This window comes from Gossypium hirsutum, chromosome A12 (assembly GCF_007990345.1).
Source record: "Gossypium hirsutum isolate 1008001.06 chromosome A12, Gossypium_hirsutum_v2.1, whole genome shotgun sequence".
Classification (NCBI taxonomy): domain Eukaryota; kingdom Viridiplantae; phylum Streptophyta; class Magnoliopsida; order Malvales; family Malvaceae; genus Gossypium; species Gossypium hirsutum.
Window position 1 is genome coordinate 107,454,166 of NC_053435.1, and position 13,846 is coordinate 107,468,011.

The 13,846-nt window shown below is 30.7% G+C and overlaps 2 protein-coding genes across 5 annotated transcripts; one reads left to right on the forward strand and one right to left on the reverse strand.

The window, feature by feature from the left end:
• LOC121211207 (pectin acetylesterase 9) lies at nucleotides 1-7,575 on the forward strand. 4 transcript variants are annotated; one of them, XM_041083737.1, is made up of 14 exons: nucleotides 1-496; nucleotides 603-685; nucleotides 3,038-3,167; nucleotides 4,675-4,754; nucleotides 4,980-5,066; nucleotides 5,178-5,302; nucleotides 5,377-5,437; nucleotides 5,752-5,808; nucleotides 5,897-5,974; nucleotides 6,093-6,198; nucleotides 6,264-6,412; nucleotides 6,540-6,650; nucleotides 6,969-6,999; nucleotides 7,097-7,575. In XM_041083737.1, the coding sequence occupies exons 1-14, from the start codon at nucleotides 364-366 to the stop codon at nucleotides 7,162-7,164; spliced, it is 1,299 nt and encodes a 432-aa protein (XP_040939671.1). In that variant the 5' UTR covers nucleotides 1-363; the 3' UTR covers nucleotides 7,165-7,575. The 4 variants fall into 4 exon arrangements, with proteins under 4 accessions (XP_040939671.1, XP_040939673.1, XP_040939672.1 ...); XM_041083739.1 differs by lacking the exon at nucleotides 6,969-6,999 and having other exon boundaries at nucleotides 7,000-7,575; XM_041083738.1 differs by lacking the exon at nucleotides 6,969-6,999 and having other exon boundaries at nucleotides 7,044-7,575.
• Nucleotides 7,576-7,948: 373 nt separating this feature from the next.
• On the reverse strand, nucleotides 7,949-13,051 carry LOC121211206 (cytokinin hydroxylase). Its single transcript, XM_041083736.1, has 4 exons — nucleotides 12,670-13,051; nucleotides 12,348-12,577; nucleotides 9,520-10,134; nucleotides 7,949-8,569 (listed from the first exon to the last, which is right to left on the reverse strand). Exons 1-4 carry the CDS (start codon nucleotides 12,953-12,955, stop codon nucleotides 8,141-8,143), a joined length of 1,560 nt encoding a protein of 519 aa, XP_040939670.1. The 5' UTR covers nucleotides 12,956-13,051; the 3' UTR covers nucleotides 7,949-8,140.
• Nucleotides 13,052-13,846: the final 795 nt, after the last annotated feature.

Sequence of the window (13,846 nt, forward strand, 5' to 3'; positions counted from 1 at the left end):
TTGTTTGTTTGTTTTATTTTCCTTGTGATGGAGACATGGTGTGTTCAGTGTTCTCACATTTTTACCTGATATTGACTCCAAATAATCCATGGCGCGTTAATTTTTTTTTAAAATTTTAATGCTAATTTTGTCAATTTTCACCTTCCAGTACGTTTATCGGTTTATGGCCTCTCTCTCATTACTTGTTTAAGCTATCAACTGTCCATTCCCGCAGCTTTAGTAACAGATCTGTTTTCTTCGTGGGTCCGTTATCACTAAGAAAGCGCGAGGACAAGATTCTTCAAGCTATTCCCCTTTTTTCCTTTATTATTGTTAATTCAATGAGAAGAACAAGTGGAATATAATTTCAAAACGAACGTGAAGATGATGAAGATCCGAATAGAAATTACGCTGTGTTTACTCCTATTTCTAGTCCTCGCGCCATTTTGCATTTGCTCCGGCGAGCGGCTCCCTGTTGGCATGACTCTTGTTCGAAAAGCCACCGCTCACGGCGCCGGTGATTAGCTTCTTATTTTTTTTGGGGTTTTTTTTTCACTTCTTCATCCATTGTAAGCTTTTTATGATTTGTCAGTGAACTGTTTTGGTTTGTGAATTTTTGACAGTCTGTTTGGATGGAAGTTTGCCGGCGTATCATCTTCACAGAGGATTCGGCGCCGGATCAAACAACTGGATTTTACAGTTTGAGGTAATTAAATAATTAATAACTGAGTTCATCCTTTGCTGTGGTATGCTTTACTATTTTTTCGTCAAAATATACGATGATAAAAGCTAAATCGCCATCGCCATCGCATACGTATATGCTATTTAAATTCTTTAACGGCAAAGTTATGTAAAGACAGCGGTGAACCAAAAATGTTTCTGGTGTGAGAATTGGCGTGAATATGAGATTAGATGCTTTGGAAAATTGCAAATACCACCTTTGTTTGATACTGTTGCTAACCCTAGGGTCTCGTGCATTTTATTTTTGTGTTTTTCTCTTTATCTTTTAGCGTTGGACCACAAGCGAGAACGGCTGAGTGGCAGCCGACTATTAGGTTGAATTTGTCAGATAAAGTTAAAATCATTCCATTGGAGACTAGCAAAAAGGTGTAAAAATAGAAAATAAATAATTCAGGCTCCAAATCGAGTGAATTAACGCTACTGCTTGATACTAATTGGTTCTCTTATTCTCGTCTTTGCGCTTTCAATCTGAATAAGATATGTATGAATTGCATGTAATGCTATCTGATTGAAAAAAAAAATGATTGTCGCATTGCAGCCATTAATGAATAAATTGCTATTATTTTTTTGTGTTATTGCTTAGATTTCACAACAGTGATAATTATGTTACGGGGACAAATTTTAAAATTATGCATAAATTTTAATTTAATGTGTAATTATATATATGAACTTTAATATAGTATATTTATACATGTGAAATTCTAACTGTGATTCAATAATTATATTAATAATTTTAAAAAAATTAGATCAAAGCAAAATTTTATGTATAAAATTATACAAAATAAAAATTATGTATATAATTAAATATTAAACCATAGGAATAGATTTAGAAGAATTTATTCTTTAATTATTTCACTAGAAAACCTTGTGTAAGTGAACGAATTAGATTTATTAGATGAATAACTCGATTGTGTTACTGTGTTAATCCAACAAATCCTGTAGTTTAATTAGTCATAGATTGTGCTCCACTAAAAGCTTAAAAATCTGAATTGGGCTAGTTAGACACGGTCCATATCGTGTCATCCTAGGACGTGTCGGGCGGGCCTAACCCGTCAAATTAATTTTGTTACAAATACCTCTAACCTGGTAAAAGTTACAGAAGATAAAAGAACAAAGAAATGTTGATACTAATTTAGATGTTCCATTTTTTAGTAATGATTATTTAGCTTAATAATAAATATATAGGTAAACTCTATTAGTAGTGATCCTATTATAAAAACTTACAACATGTCACCCAAATATTAGTAAATTACTTTTGGTCACTAAACTATGAAAAGTTATAAAATATTTATTTAACTATTTAATTTTATCTTTTATGATCATCCAACTATCTTAAATTTTTGAGAATTTACATTTTTACGCTTGCCAGTATGTAACCAAAAAAAATAAAATTCAATAGTTGGGTGGCAAAAAAAAAGTTAAGTAGTTAAGAAACCATTTTGCAATTGGTGACTAAAAAAACATAATCAAGTGATCCCTAATGTAGTTTACTCAAATATAGAAGGTTTGCATTTTTCTTGAAAAAAAAGGTTTGCATTTGATACATTTTTAGTAGTCATATAATATTTTCTCTATCCCATCAATTTAAAATATATTATTGAATGGTTGAAATTTTTTTACATAAAACAAATAGTTAGAAAATTTAAATTTTTGTCAAATTTGTTGTGCATGAAATATAACGATTGGTTTGTTAAAATATTAATTGTACAAAAATATATGGAAAACTTAAAACTATTTTAGTTTTACATGGATATAGGTGGATCCCTCCCCTAAACTTATATTCTAATTAGTACATATTTTTTTGTCATATGATGTAATATTATTCATTATCAATATATTATAGGATTAGTATTTGATACACTGACACTGAACAATTTATAATTCCACAAACAGCCTTAAAAAATTATCACGTGTTTTTACAATTTAAAATATTTTATCATGCCCTATGTGATACTTGTCAACCTTTTGACCTTACTTTTAGAGTCTAAAAACTCTAAAGACAATATACCAAATATTTTACCATATTATATTTAAATAGTTTCTTGTAAAAAAAGTTATGTTAAAAAAAAGCTGTACTATTAATGAACAAAAAAATAGCTGTTCTATTTATGGTCCCATAAAACAAATTAAAGTTGCAAAGAAAAGAAGAATAAAGAGTCTATTCAAAAGGCCCAAGCGTGGAGCCTAAGGAAAGACAATGAATCACGAGATTATCGGGATGACCACCTGGTCAGTTCCGGTAGGTCAGTAGGGTCCGATTATTAATTACTCTGAATTTTTAAATTTTATTCCATGCATGCTATCATCTGTTTATCAGGGTGGTGGGTGGTGTAATGACATATCATCGTGCCTGGAGAGAGCCAAAACTCGCCGCGGATCGACTCGTTACATGAGCAAGTTAGAAGTCTTCTCTGGCATCTTAAGCAACAACGCCTCTCTCAATCCAGGTTCACTTCACTACCTTATTTCCCAATTGCCATATTTGTTACGTTTGGGTATATATACTGCATGTGATGCGATACGTAATTCATAAAAGTTTTGGAGATTTTAAGAGAGAGTACATAGAGTTTAAACCAATCAGACTCCAAAATAGACATGAAAATGGATGGGTTCGGATAATAACCACAGGTATACCAGTGGAAATTAACAAGGAAATTATGGTTGATTAATGGGAATGTTTTAGATTTACGTAATATTGGTAGTCTGTCATACTCATATAGCTGGATGAAAGAAAAACAGACAAAAAGGAAACGTGCATTGTAGTTGGTTTCTATTGGCATTCGACGCGTCAATCATTATAAGACCAAAAAGAAAAAAATATCCAATACTCTTATATATATTTACCGTTTATTCATAAATAAAAATATATTAAAATTATTAACGTAGAAATGATGAAAGGAGTCGGATCCTATTTTCCTTGACCAATCATTATAAGACTGTCGTTGAACCGGAGATCTAGTATGGTACAATGGTAATGTTTTTGTTTGGAAAAGGGTAATCAATTTTCCGGCAATCATGCAGACATGCCCATGTTATCGTTTCGATTAATAAATAGTTTGCGGCTAAGTAGCAGTTGGCCATGTTATCCTGGCTGGCACCACTGGCTTCTCTGGCGGGCTTTCTTATGGTGCATTGTAAATTACATTTATAACCTTGCATGTTGACCCCATTTGAGGAATGTTTTCTTCGTCTTACTTCCTAAAATTTGACCAACCATCAAATCGGTGGGAAGAAAGAAGGATTGTTTAGGTTTTGGTCCTTTTGGTTTCTTTGTATTCTCTTCATTTTGACATACGCATCATTTTTGTTCATAGAATGTTTCTCCTACTGGCAACCATTAGAGATAATTGTGAAAAATGCCATATATGTTCATAGAATGTTTCTCCTACTGGCAACCATTAGAGATAATTGTGAAAAATGGGGAGTGGCAGCTGTTCCTTACTTGAAGTTGGACCATTTTTCCTTTACAAAGATATCTTTTAGCAAACTAATCATTTTGTTAAAAAAATTATCCATTTCTACTAATAAAAATTAATCTTTGTATATCATAATGAAGTACATACGGTGAGCTATTTATCATTGTTTGGTTACTCGGTTAGGCTCCCAAGACTTTAATAGTACAAATGGAAGGATTTTTTTACTAACCAATTTGCTTTTTGATTTAATGTACAATGATTAATTTACTTGTTTTTTAGTAGAAAAAATAAAATACAATCTAACTTTTAATGTAAAAGCCTTCATAATACTTTTACTCCTTTATATCCGTTTAGTGAAACCATATTTATACCTAGCTTTTATGCATTTAGGGGAGAATACAAAAAACTTCACTTACCTTCCTTGTTTACGATTCACGGAATAAGATATGTAGATTGAACAAGCAAGTGTTATAATGACATTTCTTTTCTTTATGATTGCTTTGGAATAATCATTAAATTGATCACTCGTTAAAATCAGATTTTTACAACTGGAACCGTGTGAAGCTGAGATATTGTGATGGAGCCTCATTTTCAGGAGATAGCAAGTTTGATAACGGGGTAATTTATCATTTTAGCTATGTGTCTTTAGTGTAACTTTTCTTTTTTAAAATTTATACTAATCTAAAACTCACAGTGTCATTTAAGTGCACGAATCATGAAGTCATGGTAGGATTTGTAGAAACTATGGCATTAAAAGTCAACTTATAAGATGTATATGCTGGGAAAGACCTTTTAATTGCTCTTTACTGATTCTTTCCCTATATATGCTTCTGAAATGAACAGACGTCATTGCTTTATTTCAGAGGGCAAAGAATTTGGGAAGCAATTATCCATGATCTTCTACCTAAAGGGTTGTCAAGAGCACGCAAGGTAAGTTAAGATTACTACAAAATGTTCATACAATATGACCTGCAGTGTTCAATTGATTTTTTAAGTGAACGTCAGCAATACTTGACTTCTTTTGCTTTTTCTCTGCTCTAGGCCTTGCTTTCAGGTTGCTCTGCTGGGGGTCTAGCAACCTTTTTGCACTGTCACAACTTCACAAAGATGTTACCAAGCAATGCCAGTGTGAAATGTTTAAGCGATGCTGGATTTTTTCTGGATGAGTAAGTTTCATTTTTCTCTGCAACGGACAATATTCTATTTCCAGATGTTTACATATTTTGATTTCAATTTGCAGACGAGACATAAGTTTGAATTATTCTATGAGGTCCTTCTATCATGATCTAGTTGCCTTACAGGTACTTATTTTAATCATTGGTTTAAATTGTGATTGTTGTATGTGTTTTGCTGGACATTGATACACAAGATAACTAATGACTATTACTCGGAATTTATATTAATGCTGCAAATGTATTCCAAAAAAAGGGCAACATGCAAGTTGACATTTTATAGCGTATGAATAGGTCCATATTCTCTGCATGTGTTACATTATTTTTAGACTTTTCCTGATACATGAAAATTAGCGCGTGTGAATTAACACAGAATGTGCCTAGTTAAATTCTGTTTTGAACCTGTACCATTATTGTTCACATCAATAAAATGTACATGACAGGGGATAGAGCAAAATCTAAATCCAAATTGCACGAGGTCGACCAGCAATCCAAAGCTGGTATGATCTCCGTCACCCTCTAATGCATACAAGAACGACTTACTTTTTTGCTTGAAGCTCAAGGTATGTAACTTCTTTTTTTCTGCAGTGTTTCTTTCCCCAGTACGCATTGAACTATATCTCAACACCTTATTTCATCTTGAACTCAGCTTATGATGTATTCCAGGTAAAACTTCCATTGCTCTAGCATGTTTTATAAACCCACTACTATTCAATCTCGAGTCAATGTTCTAACTTAGTGTGATATGACCATAACTTTAACCATCGTGTTCTTTCCCCCACAGTTTCATCATAGTTTGGTTCCACCATCTGCTGATTTGCACGGACACTGGAATCGTTGCAAGCTTGACCCAGCAGCATGCAGTGCATACCAGATCAGTGTATTGCAAGGTTGGTTTATGATGCTGATAAAATCAAACACACACACAAATATTAAAATTTAAAGCTTGTGCTAGGTTTGAGGCGTGATATGCTTGTGGCTCTTTACCCATCCTACAAAAATTCAAGAAGAGATGGGATGTTTATAAATTCATGCTTTGCTCATTGCCAAAGTGAGTCACAGGACACATGGTTTGCTGTTGATTCTCCAAGAATACACAATAAGGTAGGTTCACTAATTAAGACAATCTTTATTATACAATAAGGTTAACATGTTTAATTTCCAGAAGCAATTGATTATACATTATATTTGATACTTTTAAAAACTTTATAATACATTTTTTCTTTGACAGACCATTGCTGAAGCAGTTGGAGATTGGTACTTTGGCAGAAAAATAACCAAAGAGATTGATTGTCCATATCCATGCGATAAAACTTGCCACAACCTTATACCTTCACCTCAGGTAATGTCTCCGTACAACCTAGGTAAAACTGCCATTGATATCCATACAGGAGTTAGATTACATTTTACATCTTCTACTCGAAAAATGGATAAAGTAGGCCCCGCATATTAAATCAAAGAGCAAACTGATTATTCTGTTAAAAATTCCATCAATTTCTACGGTTAAAAACGGATCTTACGTCAGCATTAGTTACACGTGACACGTGTCACTATTTGCCAATTTTTAATAATAGAAATAGATAAAATTTTTAATAAAAAAGACCAATTTATTTTTTTATGTAATGTACAAAGATTAATTTTACTCATTTTTTTATTATAGGGTGCAAAATGCAATCTAATTTCTATTACAGGTGTCAATGCTACTTTTACCTACAGCCTACATTCTTCCTGACAGGGCTGCTATTTGGTAAAAATAACACTGTTGTCGCGATTGAAATGCATCTGCAGGTTTCACTGAGATAGATTATTCTTTTTCTTCCAAGAACAAATTCTTCAGTATACATCATATCTGTTGAACCTGGTCGTTCGCATGCCGTAGCTTTAATGGTGATGAAACGAAGTCCAGGTATTTTAATGTTTTAATTCTTTTTTAAAAAGTGATTGTTGCCCCAAAATCACATATCATTTAATTACAATTCATTCAAAACAATGAATGAAACCAATTGATTTCCATTCATTGTTTTAAAAAAAAAAAAACTTTTACAATATATAGCAGGATAGCAGCAAAACTGTGTCGACGTTACGGTTTTTTTCCTATTTTTTTTTAAATTGGTCGTAATTGAAATTGAAAATTACTTTCTATACATTAAAAAATAGGAAGCAATATTCATTACTTTTATTATTTTCTTTGCATTATATTGTAGTAGAATATGATCCTTGTATTAACACCTTATTTTTCATGATCAATTCAATTAGATTATTATTTCTGTAGGTGTAATAATCCTGGTAAAGATCTATTTTTAATTCATTATATTCTAAAATAGTGAATTTAAATTTATTCTCATTTTATTTTCTCAAATGCAAAATTTAAACATTATTTGTTATAAATATATTAATAGGTACCCATACCGCCCTTAAAACTCTACATTTCGATTAATATTTTTGTTATTTATGATTTCTCAGTGAAAACAAATTATAGAAGTGTAAAAAAAAAAAACAAAAGAAGAAATAGTATAAGTATCATCAACCAAAGAAATGTCTTAGTTAAGGAGGTAAATAGTTATGTCTCATAAGATCTTGATCTTCAATAATATCAGTAATGAATAATTTATCTGGCCAAAAAATAATAATAATTTAGAAAAATCGAATTTTACATTTATTTAATTTCAATATGGATAATACAAATTTGAACACCTTAATGCCGGTGCAAAGAAACAAATATAAAGAAAGAATACAATGAATTTGAATGTAACATTTTTAACATCTATAACTAAGGTTTTAAGGTTGAAGTTTAATTACCTTTTTAATCTAAATAGGATGGAAAAGAATTGCTTAGATGGGTTTAACTAGGAGGGGCAGTCCATATCTAGGCCTTAAAGAAAGCAAAATGGAAGGTGAATGGCGATAATTTGATGAGAGGGAGAAGGAAAACCTAGTGAGCATAAGTGTTAATACAACTTTATATTCCATCATTGTCAAATTCCTTCCAACACACATCCTACCTCCGAATCCAAATGGCAAAAATCCCATCTTGTGTTTACACCCACCATATAAATGATCATCTTTAAACCTTTCTGGCTGAAACTCGTTAACATCATCGCCCCATAATGTCGGATCGTGGTGCATTGCTACGACGTCGATCCAGATGTTGGTTCCATTAGGGATAACAAGATCACCCACCTTTATATCTTCTCTTGCTTGTCTTTGTGCATTTGGTGCTGGCGAGTATAGTCTTAACACTTCTTTCATCACCCCTCCCATCTACAAGTCATAACCACATAGTACTATTCACCCAAAACCAAATTCTCGAAAAAAAAAAAGCAGAGAAAAATTCCAAAATTAAATAAATAAATAACTCCATGTGGAATTCGTTGCCACTTTAGAGTTTAGAACCAATTCAAAACTAATGGGGAGCTGCCACTTGCCACAGCTGAAGTGTCAAAGGGAGTAATTTGACTTGTTCCTACATATGAAATGACACGACTCCTAAATGGTTGAACTTTAATGTTTGACATATAGGATATATATACATATATATTTTAACTTTCGCCTATAAAAATTCTCATGTCATGACTTGGGAAACACATGTACACTTGAAAATTAATGAAGAAATTGATTGGAAATGAAGGAGAGTGGAAAAAGAATTATAATAGAAGTCACTTGGATCAAGTCTAAAAGAGTTTAATAACAGCGGAAAATCAGAAAAAAATTTTAGGGGCCAAAATTAAATTTTAATTTTTAATAGCTTATATTTTATAAATTTTAAAAAATTAAATTAAAATTTTATCATTTTAAGGGGGCCAAGGCCTTTGCTAATGTCCTAGATCCGCTACTATTTAATAAGGTCACTTAAATAGAATTTTGAATTTGAATTTTATTGATGAAAAATAGTATTATTAATATTTGCAATGTCACTTCCTCAAAATTGGGTTACTATAGTAGAAACAAAAAAATATATGTATGAAATGAAGTTATTAATGCACACAATGTGTAAAGTAGAAGGTTTAAAACATATTATGTGTAAAAATTTATCGATTTTATATAAAAACACGAAAAGGCAAAAAGTCTTATGTTATATTTGTAATTTTGTAAAAGTAAAGATTTTCAATAATTTTTTGATGGACTTGATGCTAAGATGACTTGTGACGTCAATTTAATTAGGCTTAATATAAGTATATTTCTAAATATATAGATATAGTAAAGATATTTACCTTCTTTAAGTCAGCAAGCTTAGTGAAATCGATCTCTCCATCTCCAATCACTTGTTTAATTTCGTCCCTCAATTGGTTTTGCCAATCGGGATACATGGCCAAAAGCAACAATGTCCAAGTGAGTGCCAATGCAGTGGTTTCATGGCCGCCGAAGAAGAAAGTCTTGCACTCGTCGACAAGCTCCCTCGCTGTCAAGCTCTTCCCCGACCGTCCGTCAATGAGGCTACCTTCCATCAACAAACCCAACAAATCCTTCTGAGGGGATGTTCCAATATCCAAACTCTTTTTACGGGCATCGATTATAGATAAAAGCAATTGGTCGATTTCTTTTCCGAGTCTCTTGGCTTCTAGGTTTTTCTTAGGGCACATCCATTTGCTAAATGGCACGCCAACATAACGGTTGGAGTTGAAAAGTGTGATTTGCATGGCTCTTAGTTTTTCAAACACTTTGTTCTCATTTTGGTAACTCAACCCGAAGCTGGTCCTTGCGATGATCTCCCCCGCGGTCGTTGTGATTTCCCTTTCGACATCGATTTCGGGATAACCAGAGCTTATTAGAGTAGCCCATTGGTCTAGCATCTTCGTTGTCGGTTCGACCATCAAGCTTGCCATAGCCTACATTATCAAAGCAAAATGTATTTCATCAGGGTTATTATCAAATATATTTTTAATGACTAATGTATCCTTAATGTCCGTTTTAAGGTTCATAAAAATTAATTCTTTCAAGGTTCAGTGGCTACCTTTACAACAATATTTTCTTCAAAATTCAAACTTAAATTCTTTATAAGAATGTAAACAAAAAATGAACAGTCAAAATTCAATTTGTTAATGCACTTTGTTTGGTTATTGAAGTATTGAGGAAAGAGTTTATTTGATACGTATGTCTTAAAATAGTTAACAATGGTCAAAAATTTTCAATTTGGCTTGTAATGGTCAATTGTTTTTTACTTAGTTTCTTATCCATTAATTAATTAAAATATTTAAAATAATTAAGATCAAAGTTTAAAAAAATTGACTCCATAAATAATTACTATTACATTTTTACCCAAACAAAAGGAATAATTAATAAAAAATTAAACTTGAAAATAAAACCTCTTCAAAGTGAGTAAAAGGAAAACTTCCTTCTACTAAAAACAAGTTATCTAAGTAACTAAAAATTGTTTATTAAAATTAATTTATTATTAATTCATATAATAAGAGATGTTGAAAACGATAATACCCCTAAATATATAAATCTATACACGGATGTAATGTCATCTTAACGAATAAAACTTTTAATTTATATATATTTCTTTATTAAAAACAAGATATGTATCACATACAATCATGACTAATTCTCTTTCACAAATTTTTAATTTTTATATTAAATTTTAAGAGTATTAAAAAGGTACCACTATCAATATCGCAGTATATAATATAGTTTTAAGATCAACAAATATCTTCTGCAGCTATTTTCTCTCCGTTGCAATGCATCTTTATTTTAATCGTGCCATGTTTTAAATATAATGAATTGTTTAGTGTTAATATTATTAACTAACCAAATGTACCAAAAAATTAGAATTTTTTATTAATTTTATTATAAATTTTGATTATATTTATTTTTTAATATACTATTAAAAATTATTCATAATCCCTTTTTAACTTATAAATAAAATGATAATATATTTTATCACACTCAAATCATTCGACTTAAAAGTTTAAAAAAAATTTTACTTTGTAATCACCTCATGTAATGATAACTCAAAACTTTTGGATTTCTTAAAAATATATATACAACTAATTTTATTTATAAATAAATAAATGGCTTCATATATTAGTTTTATATATATATATATAGGACCAGGTCCAATGTTAGGTATAAATGCATGTTTTCGTGCTTTTGAACAAAAAGAAAAATGATTGTTTTGCTGCTAACTTTTACTTTATTTTTGAGTATTATTTGTTCCGTTAACTTTACATGAATATATGATTATGGTTGTTTGTATCTCATAGGATACGATGGGTTGGATTAAAATTAGTTAGAAAATTTGATTTGAAAAGAGATATCAAATCAATTGAATGGTAAATCTATATAAATAGATTAGGCTGAATTAAATAATAAATTAAACTGTTTTTAATTTTAATTTTTAAGTATTTTACTTTTATAAACTTTTAATTAATTATTTAATCCAACCGTATCAACCATTTGAATTGATAAAACCATTCAAATTAATAAATTGAAGAACTAACCTGTTTGAATGACCCGTTTGATTTTGAAAACAAATGTTTCTACTTTACAAGTTAGACTTTTACGCTTTCAGAGACGCTGTCGGCTGTGGAACATGCAAGTGTTCATTGTTTTCCACCAATGTTTACAGAATGGAGCCTAGGTTGTTTTTGGATAAATTAACATTTAGTCTCTAAATTTGATAATCTTTTAATTTAGTCCCTAAACATTTTTTCCCTATTAATCTTAAAATTTGACAATATTTTTTAATTTAATCCTTAAATTTGGATTCCATTCAAAAGTAATAGCATAACTGCATGAGATTATGGAATATTTTAAAATTTTTATATAAAATCTAATTTTTTTTAAAATATTATTAAAGAACTTTTAAATGATAACATAGCATATTCTTAAAATATCATATTATCATACCTTAACAAAATCCATGTTGAAGCATTAAAACTGAAAAAAAAAACATTAACAAATTCCCAGGCTAATATAGACAAAAAAAAATGAAGGACCAAAGCGTTATTAAATTTAGGGACTAAATATTACTTTACCCATTTGTTCTTTTAATTTGTAAGGAGAGAAAAAGGAGAGAAAATACGAAGGATAATAATACCTTTAAGTTGGAAGGAGAAAATGCTGGCGTAATAACATGGCGATGGCGAACCCACTCATCTCCTTCAACCATCACCAACCCACTTCCAAACATAGGCTCCCTATCATGTTTAAACACTTTGGGTTTCCCCCAACTCTTTCCCAACACTCCCGCCGACATGTTCTTTAAAAACTCCGGTTCCGCAACGTACAAAAACGGCTCCGTCCCCAGCCAGTATATGAACAATTTCCCTGCAACACAAAAACACAAGCTCAAACAAACCGTAAAATCATAAGCCATATACTGTTTAGGACCAAATTCCAAAAAAAAAAACAAAACTTACCATATGATTTCTGCCAACGAGCAAAATAAGGAAACACAGTGGAGTGTATATCGTGGGAAATAACATTAAGTGAAGAAGAAACGTTTATATTCATACTGTTTTTCATCTCTGTGATGTTTCCCATTGGAAAACTAGGGATTGGACCTGTAAATCCATTTTTTTTAATCTTGTTGTAAGCTCTAATGGGTAGAACCCAGCATGAGAATATCAATGTGGAGAAGAAATGAAGAGAAAAACTTATCATGGCTATGGTGAAAAAAAGTTGAAATAACAGGAAAAACCCCATTTTTTGTAGCTCTCTCGGGATCTATATAAGCAAGGTGTAAAACTCTTAGTGTATATGTGTGTGTGTGTATGTATGAGGTAAATTTGCATGGAGATTGATGAAATTTTAAGAGGGTATTTATAGGACTAGAAAGGAAGACTTGGGGGGAATTCAAGAATGTCGGAAATTTGACTCCACACCCATTTTCAAGTCTTAAAAATCTCATGTTGGACCTTTTGAAAAAGGAAGGAAAAAAAAAAAAAAAGCTGCTTGCATGAATTGTATTCATCACTATCTTTTCAAATATATTGGCCATATCTGTCGGGAAATTTACGATTTGATTTGAATATGAATGGGATAAATCAACAATTTAGGCTCTAAATTTGGTAATTTTTCAATTTGGTCGTTTGTTTTTTTTTAGTTCGTTTTAAGTTTCATAATATGATAATTTTTCTTAATTTTATCCATAAACTTCAATTATGTTAAAGTATGATAACGTGTTTACAACATCATCACCTAATTTTTTTTATAAAATTAAAATTAAAATTAAAAAATTGTAGATTATTTATAATTGATATTTATAAAATTAAAATAAATTAGTTTATGAATGGAATAAAGCAATATTTTAGTCTCTAAATTTGGTCCTTGAACTTTTTTTAGTTTGCTTTTAGTTTCGATATTTAGTATTTTTTCTCAATTTGGTCCATAAACTTGGATTATGTTAAAGTATGATGTGGCTTTTTGGAATTGTGCCGCATCATCACCTGGAAATTTTAAAATATTTATATAAAAATACCAATATTATTTAAAATATTAAGAAATTATACATTTTTTTTTAAATTCAAGTAATTATATGTCACAAATATCACTGAAAAAAATTGTCAAGTTTCATGACTAATGTGGACAAAAAAA

Bases quoted from the DNA above. Each gene is read 5' to 3' on its own strand.
- LOC121211207 (XM_041083737.1), top strand. From the start codon at position 364: ATGATGAAGATCCGAATAGAAATTACGCTGTGTTTACTCCTATTTCTA. The intron at 5,975-6,092 runs GTAAAACTTCCA...TTTCCCCCACAG, and splicing joins CAGCTTATGATGTATTCCAG to TTTCATCATAGTTTGGTTCC. The intron at 6,199-6,263 runs GTTGGTTTATGA...AGCTTGTGCTAG, and splicing joins CCAGATCAGTGTATTGCAAG to GTTTGAGGCGTGATATGCTT.
- LOC121211206 (XM_041083736.1), bottom strand. From the start codon at position 12,955: ATGGGGTTTTTCCTGTTATTTCAACTTTTTTTCACCATAGCCATGATA. The intron at 12,578-12,669 runs GTAAGTTTTGTT...TTTGTGTTGCAG, and splicing joins TCGTTGGCAGAAATCATATG to GGAAATTGTTCATATACTGG. The intron at 10,135-12,347 runs GTATTATTATCC...TTGATAATGTAG, and splicing joins TTTCTCCTTCCAACTTAAAG to GCTATGGCAAGCTTGATGGT.